The sequence below is a fragment of the Panthera tigris genome, chromosome B1 (assembly GCF_018350195.1).
Source record: "Panthera tigris isolate Pti1 chromosome B1, P.tigris_Pti1_mat1.1, whole genome shotgun sequence".
Taxonomy (NCBI): Eukaryota; Metazoa; Chordata; class Mammalia; order Carnivora; family Felidae; genus Panthera; species Panthera tigris.
Window position 1 is genome coordinate 160,568,114 of NC_056663.1, and position 13,676 is coordinate 160,581,789.

General features: G+C 42.5%; 1 protein-coding gene across 1 annotated transcript in view; it reads right to left on the reverse strand.

The window, feature by feature from the left end:
- Positions 1-544: 544 nt before the first annotated feature.
- KIT (KIT proto-oncogene, receptor tyrosine kinase) overlaps positions 545-13,676 on the reverse strand; it is an 86,472-nt gene continuing 73,340 nt past the window's right edge. Inside the window, exons 14-21 of the mRNA XM_042984511.1 lie at positions 12,430-12,580; positions 10,508-10,599; positions 9,890-10,017; positions 8,703-8,825; positions 4,487-4,598; positions 4,276-4,375; positions 3,807-3,912; positions 545-2,698 (exon numbers count right to left, since the gene is read on the reverse strand). Of these exons, the coding sequence (XP_042840445.1) occupies positions 2,567-2,698; positions 3,807-3,912; positions 4,276-4,375; positions 4,487-4,598; positions 8,703-8,825; positions 9,890-10,017; positions 10,508-10,599; positions 12,430-12,580 (944 nt within the window). The 3' untranslated portion in view covers positions 545-2,566. The remainder of the gene's footprint in view (positions 2,699-3,806; positions 3,913-4,275; positions 4,376-4,486; positions 4,599-8,702; positions 8,826-9,889; positions 10,018-10,507; positions 10,600-12,429; positions 12,581-13,676) is intronic.

Consider the following 13,676-nt stretch of genomic DNA (forward strand, 5'->3'; position numbering starts at 1 on the left):
TACTAAATTCTTAATAAGTGTTTGCTGAATCTTCAAGTATATAAACCCCAGTGATCTGATGGCCTTGGTTGTATCTTACGCACACCAGGTATAAACTTTTTTTTAATGTTTATTTTGAGAGAGAGAGATCAAGCATGAGAGAGGGGCAGAGAGAGAGAGGGAGAGAGAGAGAATCACAGAACCCAACACAGAGCTTGATCCCATGAACCGTGAGATTGTGACCTGAACCGAAATCAAAAGTCAGATGCTTAACTGACCGGGCCACCCAGGCACCCCTAGGTACAAATTTTCTAACGTCAGGCTGAATGCCCTTTAACACTTTGAAGCTGAGTTTCACTAAGCTTGAAAAAATAATAAAAAAAGTTCCACTTGATTTATATATGTACATTTTTATTAGAATTCTTCAGAACTGTCAATAGTTGGACAATACACCAGGAAAAAAACACATGGAACATCAACATCCTTTAAACTTGCACCGCGCACATATTTACACATAAAGTTACTGTATATATAAAAAATATTTTCAAGGACTCATGGGCGGGGGAATTATTCAAAAGACATTATTGCTACATTTCAATATTTACAAAAAAAAAGCCATAAAATAATTTCAAACATTAAGCCACTGCAAAGAAACATCCAATGTGGAAAAAAAAAAACAAAAAACAACACAACTATAAAAATATAAACTTTCAAGAATATCCAAGACAAAACTCTCAGTGAAGTGCCCCTGAAGTACCTAGACACCCACAATCAACAGCCACTTATCTTACTATGATCAAAGTCAATAGAAACACAAAGGAAATTCTCTGACAAAGTATGGCAAATAGCGACAATCTCTTACGTGATAACAAAACCCCAAAACCTGTTACCTTTGGAAAGGTGCGAGAGTATAGAACTCCAGTGCAAATGGTTACTTCCAGCTAAACGACCACAGTTCTCTAAATGTAGTCTAAGGGACCCAGGAGGGGGAACCGTGAAGGCGGCATACCTGAATCTCGCGAGACAACAAACATGGCCGCATACACAGGGACCTCTGACGGTTGGGCAGGGAGTTATTAAAAAAAAAAAAAAAAAAAAAGTCAACTCTAAGAATAATATCCAGGCTACAGCCCAAAGGGTACAATTTAAATATGTTTCAGCGGGAGAGTAGCCTTACGTCTAAGGAACGGATACAGTATGTTGAGTATATAAACATCAGAGTGCTTTAAGTGTTGGTGGATTGCAAATAAATAAGTACTCAAGCACTCTGCTTCCTACATGGCTGCTATGTAAGCTTTCGGGAAGCTCCTCTGGACAGCTGGGTGAAGAGAAGCAAGAGCAGTACTGATGATGAAGGCCAAGCTGCTTCTTGAGTGTTGAAGGACCCTCTTGGGCTCAAGGCAAGAATACCCCCCAAAATATTTGTCTACAAGCATACACACACGCACACACATACACACTTATATAGGTACTGGCCCGGCGTCCAGGATATGCCTGCAGAGGAGGCTGAATCTAAACTTAATGTCTGGCTACAGAAGGATCCAAACTAAAACAGCACTGTTTTGTCACTCCCGAGGGAGTCATGCAGTCAGTCACTTTCTCAAATGGCATCCAATCCATTGAGCACAATGCCATTCTGAAGCTGGTAGGCTTGTTCTGGAGCATCTGCAGAGCAAGTTCATAGGCTACAAAAGGAGATCTTTGTTAAGATTGTGCTTGGCAATTATGGTTTTTTTTTTCTTAAAAAAAAAAAAAAAGCACTGTTTCCTTCAAATTTGTCTGGCCCTTAATCTATTTCTACACACAGCAGACTTGAGCCAGGGTCATATCCAGAAACTACATCTTGTGGGTTTTCTCTCCTCAATATATGAACATGTACAATTTATAGATGAGTATATACAAATGCTGGCTGGGGAGGCCTTCTCTCTGATTCAGCGCCCTAATAGCGAACTCTATTTACAGACCAGGTCAGTAGTAAAAAGGCTCATGCCCAGCAGCGAGTCTTATACTCCTGCTCAGGGAGCATTTTTCCATGGCCTAGGTCTCATTCCTCAGCACAGAAATCCTAGATTTCTTAAGCCCAGATAGTCATAGACTTCTGCCCTTTGTTCTAATAACATTCCATTTTCCACATCAAGAGATCAGGTTTCAGCTTCTAATCTTGCTGCGTCATCGTATCATTATGGATGGTTATGAGGCCCAAAGGCGACTACTGCCATTTATTCAAATAAACTATCAACTCTGCTCTTCAAACAGAAAGTGGAGAAGCCTTGGAAAGGCCCCAGGGTGTGTGGCCCATCCCACCCTCCCTTGCTCCAAGTCTGCATTTTGTTTTTGTTTTGTTTTGTTTTCGTTAATGGGGGCTGCCTCGTTATCGGGGATATGTGCAGTTCGAACCCTTACAATAGCGTGGTGGCTGATGACAAAAATCATTGGCCACTGAAGTGTGCTTGTAAAGACGGGATTACAGCGGGGTGTCCTCTACCCTGGAACAGGATGCGAGTTGAAGGGGGAATGAAATAACCAGGATAGGAACCAAAAGAAGAGGGATCGTTCTCGCTGGGGAGACCCCGGCGCTCCTCCTGCTTCAGGCATCCTCGTGGACCAGCAGAGGCTGGGTAGAAGATGTGCTGCTGCCCACAGAATTGATCCGCACACAATGGTCCACCGCTGTGGGGCGCTCCCGGTTCGGGCTGCAGTTTGCTAAGTTGGAATAAATCTGAGGAAAACAAGCCCACAGTTAACATGCCAGTCCCTACACCACGAACACAACGACAAAGGGGCCCATTTGGGCTTCGGGATCGCAAATAACTTACAAGGCCTTTTAAAGGGAGGAGATTTACAAGACTTTCACAGCCAAAACCCCAATCCTATTGACAAAAGGAAACACAAGCTTTGTTTTAGCCCTCATTTCCCCCCAGGTCTGATACATAAAAAGTGATGGCAAAAAAAAATGTGCTGGGATGCATCTGGAAGCAAGTATTATCTAACCTATTAAAAAGCTTTATAAACCTCTGAGGCCAATGATGAACCCAATGGCTGATGTCATTTGCTGGGAAATCGGTGGCCCTTCCAGGGGTGGGAAATGCTGTTGTATTTGAAATCTGCTCGGACACCCGGAAAAGCAAGCTTTAACCCAAAAATATCAGTGGTGTGCTCATAGAAAAGGTAGCTCCGAGCCACGATCCATTAAAAAAAAGCAGCTTAAATAAATCCAAGTTATAGTAAGGATCACGAATTCTTCCTTAAGAGCAGGAGAAGAAATAATGGATTTGAGTTTTGAACGCCCCCCCCCCTCCCCAAATCACTGGGAGGGATCTCCCAACTTCAAACAGCTCTTCATTCTATATGGCTTGTGGGCATGACAGCTAGCTACCATTTTCTGGCTATGCTTGTTTGAGCAGAAGGTCTATTTCACTGCAGTAACAAGCTGTCTTTTCTATGCCTTCATTCTAGTTCACATTACCCCACTGTCCAAAGGCTGAAGGGCCATGACACGTGACACAGAGAACACGCCGACCCCATGACCGGCACTTGGGGTGGGGGAGGAAACACGGTGCATCCTTATGAAACATTCCGCTTCCACATTTCTGCATGCAAAGCCCTCCACTCTTTTTCCTTCTCATCTCATGTGTTTAGGCTCAGAAAGGGGAGCCAGGCAGAAAGAACTGTTTCCACTGCTTTACGTGGCTGCCCAAAGCCCAGTTTGCCACCTAAGCCAAGGAGAGAAGGGATGAGTAAAGGTCTTCACCCCCAGAGCCTCAGAAGGGTGCATCTGGAACCAAGAGAAAGGAAGGAGGTTCTACGCCTGGCCAGAGGGAACTCACATGATTGGTGCTATCTGAAATCTGCTTCTCGATTAGCTGCACGATCTGCTTGAATGTTGGCCTTTTCAGGGGATCAGCATCCCAGCAAGTCTTCATTATGTCATACCTGCAAAGCAGAAAGCCATTTCCTATCACCCCCCAATGCCGTTAACCTGGCTTCTCACGGCGTATGCCATGTGACAATCTCAAATTCCAGGGCCGTGCAAACGGACATACTGAATGGCACGTGCATGATGAAATAAAACACTGTATATGTGAAAGGTGGCTGAAACTTTCCACATATTTGGTGACAAGAGATTATGAAAATAAGCTACAAAAATGACATTTGATCAAGATGTCATAAAAAGGAACCAGGTGACATTGACATTTCAAACCGTACCAGTGAAAACCCTTAACATCTGGGTTTCTATCTTCGTAAAGGAAAATAAAAGGGGAAGCACTATCTGAAGGAAAACGTGTCGGCCCTTACATTTCAGCAGGTGCGTGCTCAGGGCTGAGCATTCGGAACCCTTCCTTGATCATCTTGTAGAACTTAGAGTCGACTGGCATTCCAGGGTAGGGGCTGCTTCCTGAGGCACAAACGGTTTGCAAATCAGTGTTACTAATACGCAAGCAAGACACTGACGAACCTTAAAGAAGATGCTGAGTCTAACCAAGGTGCCTTTGGCAAGGCATTTTACCTAAAGAGAACAGCTCCCACAGAAAAATCCCATAGGACCAGACATCACTTTCAAATGTGTACACACAGTTGAAAATGCTTTCAGGTGCCATCCACTTCACAGGTAGCCGAGCCTGTAATGGAAGCACAACAGATTCGGCCAGGTTAATTATTAAGAAGCTAAAAAAAAAAAAAAAAAAAATCCTGTAGACATTGCTCCTGCTGAGGGGGTGAGGGTGAGAAGTTGACTGCCCGCCATCTCACAAAAGCCTTTTCCCCTAGGACCTCAGATGACTCCTACTACCTCTGAAACTGGGGGCTCACACGATCCTATCCCCATTTTCAAAAGCGGGACATTGAGTCAATACAGCATGGCGGTTAAGAGCACAGCCGTCAGAGGCAGACACATGGGTTCAAATCCTGGCTCCGTCACTGGCCTTGAGTAACAGAGGTTTGTGAGTTACCACTGAATGTGTTTTCCCTTTTCCTTGATAGAAACATGGCCTCCCACAATAAAAACTACATTTCCCAGCTCCTTTGCAGCTTGGTGTAGCCATGCGACTCAAGTCTGGACACCAGGTTGTAGGTATGATACAGCAACTATAGGAAGACCTTCTTAAAAGATGGCTGGCATGTGCCCTTTTGCTCCTTCCCTTCTCATCCCTCCTCCACCCTGCCTTCCGACTGTGGTGGCTGGCTATCCAGTGGCCACCTTGGGCCAAGAACAGGAGGGCTACACCAGAGATATAAGAAAATGGAAGGGTAAAAGGATTTGGTCCTGAGTGCTTCACAGAACCTCTACACCAGCCGTGGCCTGCGGCTACTACACTTCTTTTACTTTTCTTTTGGGTTTTCTGTCCTATGAAACCCAAACCATCCTTCATGAGTACACTGGGAAGGTCACAAGTATCTGTAATTAAAAGACAATCTCGGGGCGCCTGGGTGGCTCAGTCAGTTAGGCGTCCGACTTCGGCTCAGGTCATGATCTCACGGTCCGTGAGTTCGAGCCCCGCGTCGGGCTCTGTGCTGACAGCTCAGAGCCTGGAGCCCATTTCAGATTCTGTGTCTCCCTCTCTCTCTGCCCCTCCCCTGTTCATGCTCTGTCTCTCTCTATCTCAAAAATAAATAAACGTTAAAAAAAAAATTTAAAAAGACAATCTCAATATAGGCTGCTAGAAAGCAAAAATAATACTTCATATTTCATGAGTTGTTTGGTGGGTTAAATGAGATCACGTAGGTAAAAGTGCTTACCACAGTACTGCCGACAGACCAATCTCTAAACGATTGCCTTGCACAAGCGAGCACACAATAAATAGGGGCGGCTCATGGTGCCTAGGACTATTCCAAGGTGGCAAGTGGCAGACTGGTCTTTACATTCAACAGCTGAACTTCACATCCTGAAGTCTCTCTGCTAAAATCGAGTCAGACTTGCTGGGACTATTGCTCTTACAGACATTCTGGATGCCTGGATCTTAATCTACCACAAAAAGCTAACTCAGTCCTTCTCTTAATCCATTCAGGATTGAAACTGGGAAGACAATTTTGTTTTTCTAGTGTTAAAGTTATTTTAGCCAGCAGGGATGAGAAAAGAAAAGAAAAGAAAAGAAAAGAAAAGAAAAGAAAAGAAAAGAAAAGAAAAGAAAAGAAAAGAAAAGAAAAGAAAAGAAAAGAAAAGAAAAAAAAGAAAAGAAAGGAAGGGAAGGGAAGGGAAGGGAAGGGAAGGGAAGGGAAGGAAGAGAAGAGAAGAAAAAAGAAAAGAAAGAAAGAAAGAAAGAAAGAAAGAAAGAAAGAAAGAAAGAAAGAAAGAAAAAGAAATTAAGGAAGAAGAAAAGAAAAGAAGGAAAAGAAAGGAAAGGAAAGGAAAGGAAAGGAAAGGAGAAGAGAAGAGAAGAGAAGAGAAGAGAAGAGAAGAGAAGAGAAGAGAAGAAAGAAGGAAGGAAGAAAGAAAGAGAAAGAAAAGAAAGAAAAAGGAAGGGAAGGAAGAAGAAGAGGAAGAAAGGAAGAGAGAAAAAGAGAGACAAAGAGAAAAAAGAGACAGAGAAAAAGAAAGAAAGGGAAGGAAGGATGGAAGGGAGGAAGGAAGGACACATTCCAGTATCCCCTCCCAGATTTTATACCTAAGTTCCTACAGGGAGCTTTAACCTGAGATTGAAGGTGTCCCGAACTCAGGGGCCTGTGGACTTGGAAGGGGAAAAAAAATGCCACACATTCTTATTTTCACTAACTTCTAAATGAAGTTTAGCATTTCCTTAAGTTCTGGATGAAAGCAATAAAGCCCAGTAATGTCAGCAGGTCCTGTGATTCCATCACCAACAGTCACTGCAGACACCTCCATCATGATTAGTGTTTACGTTCATCACCACTTTGAAATCAGTTTTTAGACCCACGGCTAGAACAGGTTATTCCGTGTAACAAAGAAACACGCGTACTGATGTCAAAAAATATCCTTTTTTAATATTTTGATAACTATATTCCAATTTAACTGCTTTTCTTGGTAATCCTATAGATTTTATTTTATGCATTTAAGACAATGTTCTGACAAGGTATCCGCTGGCTTCACCCGCAGAAATATGACGAAGAACCTACGAGGAATGGAAGAACTTTCTGAGAAGCTGACACAGGGAGATGTCACATGACTATGATGTAGCAAATCTGAGGCAGTAACATGTTGTGGGAGTTTCCCTGCTTTTAACTTGTCCCATAAATCCTCCTTGCCCAGGAGCCTGGTGAAGAGAGATCTGTAATTGGTTCGTGCAACAGACTTGAGCTGGAGCCCACAATCTAGAAGCCTGGTGGGACCTAACCCATCCTTGTTCATTACAGGTCGCGAACCAATCACAAGCTATTAAGAAGCTGCAGCATAACCACTGTCATGATTATTTATATCCCACATAAGACATCTATAAAGAACAGTCAGAAGAACGACCGCCACGTGCATATTGGCTGCAACGCACCTGAACTCTGTAAAGTTCTAAGCACTTCACCTAGATTCACTCATTTAACCCTCCTAACAACTTGATGAGTCAGGTGACAGTATCATTTCCCAAGAAGAGAAAAAGAAGCAAGGTTGAGAGGCCCCGGGTAATTCTTGCCAAACATCACAGAGCCATTAAATGATGGAACCAGATCCGAGCTCGGCAACGGCAGTCCAGAAACTGCCGTCTTCCTCCTCTTGCCCTTCTGTCACTATTCCAAGGCCTGGATCGGGGACTACCTCTCATTCTTTCTTCCAGTAGTGCATGCACCGGGATGGAGAGAACTTGGTTTCATTAACCCTCGTAATAATGAAGTGCAGCGTCAGAAGAGATTTATTAGAAATACATGCCTTGATCAGGAAGGAAAGCCACAAACACTTCTGTAAAACCAAGCCAAGTACAGCCTACCCATAGAGATGGCCACAGTGACGCAGGACAAAATATTACATTATCCTAAGGCACACACACAGCTACCATCAGGAATAAATCTGGACTGGGGAAACAGGCCTAGGAAAGAGATGCAGAAAAATATATACATGGGACTATATGGCTTCCCACACTAACGGGATGCTGCTTGTAGATCATGGGCTCTGGATTCAGCCTTTAACCGACCTGTGTCATCTCAGAATCAGTGATGTTTATTACTAAAACATAGAAAACATACTGAGCTTTAGTTTCTCCAACTCTGAAAGAGTGAAGACATTGCATTCTAACACCCAGGGGTTGTTCTCAGGATACAATGAAAACTGGCAACGAAATAAAGCACTCTGAACTAAAATCACTATGTTCTATAAGCCCATGATTACTTACGAAACTATTTAATATGCTCTCTATTGGTTATAAGATCCGACATTCTACATACCTAATTCTGAACATAACCTTAGATTTTAATCTTTTTCACATAGCATGTCAATCTCCAGATAAAATTCCCCCGCTGTGACCTTCAGGCCCACATTTGTTTCACTTGAACAAAACAGAGTTCATTGCTATTCTCAGGCTATAATGAAAATTAAGGCTATTTCTGTTTCCTTCACATGCCCCATAATTACACAATTAGAATTAGGAATTCTATTATCGGAATGTTAGTTGTAGTAATGTTCAGCATACCATGCAAATTTTGCTGAAGGACACTTAATTTGACTGCTAAAATGCATGCTATCTCAAAGGTAGGATTTGCATTACGAAACTCATAAAAAGCAATTCTTAGAAAAACTTGAAACTAACATCCTTCATTGGACTGTCAAGCAGAGAGCGGGTACTTACGTTTCCTTTGACCACATAATTAGAATCATTCTTGATGTCTCTGGCTAGACCAAAATCACAAATCTTTGTGATTCGACCATGAGTAAGGAGGATATTTCTAGCAGCCAAGTCTCTGTGAATACACTATTAGGAGAGTGGGAGAGAAAAGAAAACCATTTACATTTATTTTAAACTCCTCAAGAATGAAAACTACGTGCAATGTTAGGATGCTGCTTCTGTCACACAGGTCCAGTAACTTGGCTTCGCACTGAAGCTATTCGGTGCACCAAAAATAAACATCTAAATTACGCTCTGAATGATGTGTGTTTCGCATCGTTAGGACCTTAATTACTACAATCGCTTTCAAAACCAACTCGAATACATTTTCTTCCTCTTAGGACTGCTTTCATTCACAGGAAAATACATTATAAATAGTCACATCATACTTTTTAAACTGAAAACTCATTTTGCATGCTTCTTTTTGAATGTCCTTTTATAGAGTTTCTGAAATGTGTTTGCAACTTCAATTTGATGTCTCCCAAGGACACAGGGAAGAGGCTCTTTATTTCAGCCATTCTACATCCTCTTTTAGTTTGGTAATTGTTTGGAAATGTCACCAGTGACACTTACGGGGAGGATCTGTTACCTCCTCCTAGTCTGCCAGTCCCATTTGCTAGGGCACCCCTCTCACCCTTCCAGAGACTCTGTTCCTTGTTTTGATTCTATCATTCTCTTCCCATCCCCATCTTTTCCCCAAATGCTTATCATTCTGACTCCTTTATTCCCCCACACTTCATAAACCATACAATATTTGAGGTCCAACTTCAATAAAGCCCAAGTATGTGCTTCACCAAGCATTGCAACTGCATGAGGTACCCCTTCCTTTTGCTGATGAAATCATTCTCTCTATTTTCTAAGAGCAGCTCCCGTATCCTAAAAGCCAAAGTTTTTAAATGAATTCAATGCATAAAAAAAAAATATTCATAGAAAGCTCATTTAGACAGGCTTGCACTTTAAAGCTTATAAATGAGAACAGGAATTCCAAAAAGACAGCAGTTGGAATATGAAGAAACTAAATCTCCTCTGTTTTTGGTTACTGCACTTCAAAATGACACTGTGCATTCGAACTATGGCTCCAAAGTGCTCGGTGGGGTTGGGGCTGGGGGGGTTGGTGTGGGAGTGCTTTCCCGGGAACCACGCCCACTCACATTCTTCGAGGCGAGGAATGCCATGCCCTTGGCCACCTGGTACGAGAAGCTCAGCAAGTCCTCCAGGTCTAGAGCCAACTCATCGTCCTCCATGATGGCGGGAGTCACATCTCTTTCTATGTATGAGCCTGTTAGGAGGAGGAGGACTTTGTTAGCAATTAAACCTCAAAGCAAGGAAAACAGAAGATGGTGACAACAGGGATACCAAAGGGCTGGTAACGAAGGGACTGATGTGAACGTGCAGGCAGGTCATCTCCCCGGTGCTGAGGAAACGGAAGTGCTCAAGCACAAAGTTAATATTCATCACCTGGGGCCTCAGGGGAGCAGGATCGGGAATTAATACAAAAACCTCATGTTTTTGATATGTAAAACATGCATCTGATACATTGTGATCTGCAAAATACATATTTGATACACATATATTTTCATACATGCAGTAAGATGCGCATACACAGTTACAAACGCTCTGACCCCAATGCCCACTTGGAACCCTTAACTGCCATTCAACATTGGCACTGTTATTGGGGGCTACTGTAACGGGGAACCAGTCGCCATGGGGCACGGTATGATATTTCAGAGCAGTATGAGAAATCCTCTCGAAATGAAAAAGGTACCCACCTATTCTGGCGGATCTCCTTTTGTCTGCCTTGGTTGGCACAACATAAGAGACGCCGGGTTTCATGTCCATGTACTCATTAGTACTATCGTTGCTGGGAGAGAGGAAATATCCATCCATCAAATCATGACTGAACAAAATGGGAAAAAGGGGAGTACCCACGGGGCAGGCTCTATACCCTCATTCCCTTCTTTACAGAACAGGCTGATTTTGTTCAAAGAGTACTGCCAGGTCTGAGTGAAGAAAATCTTGTTCATAAGATAGGGGATTTTAATATTCAACATTAGGGTCCAATCCCCAGGAATGAGACGGCATGTTTTGTGTTCAATCGTAGATGGGGGATTAGAAATTCCCCATCTCTTGACACCAGGGATTTAATGGGGAAACAGAGAGTAAAAAAAATTAACCCCCATCCCCTTAAACTCTCTAAATTAGCCCCAAGAGACAAGATGAAAGAGACAAGACACAAAGGGCAAGAACTTCTGAGATGTGTTATGGGGGGAAGGCAGGGATCGTTAACATATAGCGACTGATGGAAGAAGGTTTTAAAAAAACCAAGTTTAGTTCAGATAAACACCAATAATTTGGATGATTTTCTGAACCATCTGGACCTCTTGAATCTGCAACATTTGGCTGGAAAGTCTTCAAGATTTCTAGTACTTCCTGCTTCTGATTAGCATAGAAACACTGTGACAACAATCTCCTTCAGATTATGCTGGTGGTTCCAGTCCCATATGGGATCCCAGTGCACAAAGAACACCACGTCGGATTGAACAATTTAGGCCATTATTTCAGAAAGTTGAAAAATATCTATGGGGCCAAGGTTTTTAGAAATAAGGCAAAGTGGCTCATTTATTTATACAAAGAGCATATGTTCTGGAGAAACTAACCAAAGGTGGTTTGTACTGTATTTTACTACCACCTGACACTACCCAAATTTACTGGGCTAAAAAAAAAAATAAAACAAAAAGCCTTCGCCTGGGGTTTAAAACTTTAGCCAGGGCAGGTACAGAAAAGGGCTTTAAGAGGTAACCGTCCACCAATAATATTTGCTCTTCTTGAGGGCCTGGAGTCAAGTTCGAAAGACAACGTCTTGCCATCTCAAAATGCAGGGGGACAGAGTGAATAAAAGGCAGAGGAGAAATCCAATACACAATTTCAGAAATATAAAGCATAAGGGAGGAGTATGATTTCTGCTGGCCTCTGGGTGAATCTAGGAAACCTTCATAAATGGTGGATCTCAACCTTTGGAAAGAACGGGCAAGGTATGGCAGAGAAGAATCCTATTCTGGTTGGTAAGCCACATTCATCCTCCTTAAAGGAATTTGAAGCTCCTTACACATCATTCAAATTCAGAACTATATTAAGTATAAAACAGATGAAAATAAGGTATAGAACTTTTAAAAATGTGCTAGTCTTTGTGCCTTTTTATAGCATGATGAGTTTTTTAAAAAAGGGCAAGGTATACAGAAATAATTCACAGGTAGACGGTGAGAAACCTACATGCAGAGATACGTTCAGAGCTCTCTGCCACTCTGTTAAAGGTTTTCAAGAAGTTTACTGAGGCAACTCAACAATACAGTAGCAAGCCCGACAGGGTGAATGAAATGACACACAAGAACAGAGTCATAAGAGAAACAGGTACAGAATTCATTCGACTGAACAGAACTAATGCCTTGAAACAAACGAAAGATGCATTTAAAAAAATCAACGGAAATCTAAGTTTAACACTATTCAAATCTTTACAAACACTATTCGAACTTTCTAAATTGTTGGTGACATCTAAATGATTTAATAATTCTGATTTTGTGCCTCGAAGTATCTCTGTTCACGTTTTTTTTTTTTTTAACAATCGGCCTTGATTGCAAACCCTTATGACCCCTCGAACTGCCTGTCAACAGCTATTTATGTAAATCAGCCTTACCAGGAAGACTCCTTTGACTGCAGAAGGTTCTTATAAAGTGCCACTTCTGCATGATCTTCCTGCTTTGAGCAAATAAATGAATCACGTTTTCTTCTCAAAAAATTCAAAAGATCACCATAGCAACAATACTCAGTAATGACCAGGGTGGGCCCTACAAGCATATAAGAGAAGGTTAAATAAAGAGAGATGAGATATATAGACAATGCTGTGCCCCCCCCCCCCATAATTACACTCAGGAGTGATCATAACCATTAACATTCAGGTTCGTTTGACAAGCCCACTTAGTACCAATACAATCCTACCTATTGACACCGCTGGCAAAAAATAGCATTCTGTGGGGTCAAACTGAACAAGCAAGCCCCCTTTACCTGCCTTTCTAAGTGATGTCAGTGCTTGGAGCCAGGCATGACTGCTGGCTTTACAAAGAGTTACCGCTTTCAATGTTGTACGACTATCAAATTTCCTCCATGAATCCTTTGATTCACTTCTGTTTGCAGGGGCTCCACACCCTCTCCCACCGTTATTGTGGAAATGATGCAGAGAACAAACTGCATAATAAGAAAAAGCAACCACACGGAACAGCCGGCTGATATGTGACCGTGCCTACAACTGCAGCCCTGAAGTTAACAGGCAACTATTTCACTTGGGCAGACATGTTGGTGAACCATGCATGATGTGGATGCCACCTTCACGGGGGCTGTTTTAAGAAATTATGGAGGCCGTCAACTTGACCGCGAATCTCTGTACATCTTGAGGAAGATGGCTCATCTGGTCCTTTGGACCAACATGTTTTCTGGAAACATCACAGAAATCCTTGATGGAAGGCTCTACCTCAGAACGGCTTCAGACCGGAAATTTATTTTCTTGCAGAAGTGAAGTGTCTGCCTCATTTGGTGCATTATTTGAGAACTGGCAGGCTTCGAAGTCTATCTTTAATTATGACATGCAAATGAATGTTAACCCTTTAGTGACTACAAATGATCCAGCAAAGTATAAAGCCTGCAAGATCGGGAGACGTGCTGGATGAGAGGAGACATTCTCAAGATCCTCAGGAGGTCAATGTCGAGGCAACACATGTGACAGTAACTAGGGTATGTCCTGGGCTGTCCCACCCATGACGATAAAACTCAAATACACACTCTGAAGAACAACACTTTTGGGAGCAGAGGTGTGAAATCAAGCAAGAGGTAACAACCTGGGCAAAAATCTTGCAAGAAGCTTGTAATCGAGCATTGTCGAAATCGTAT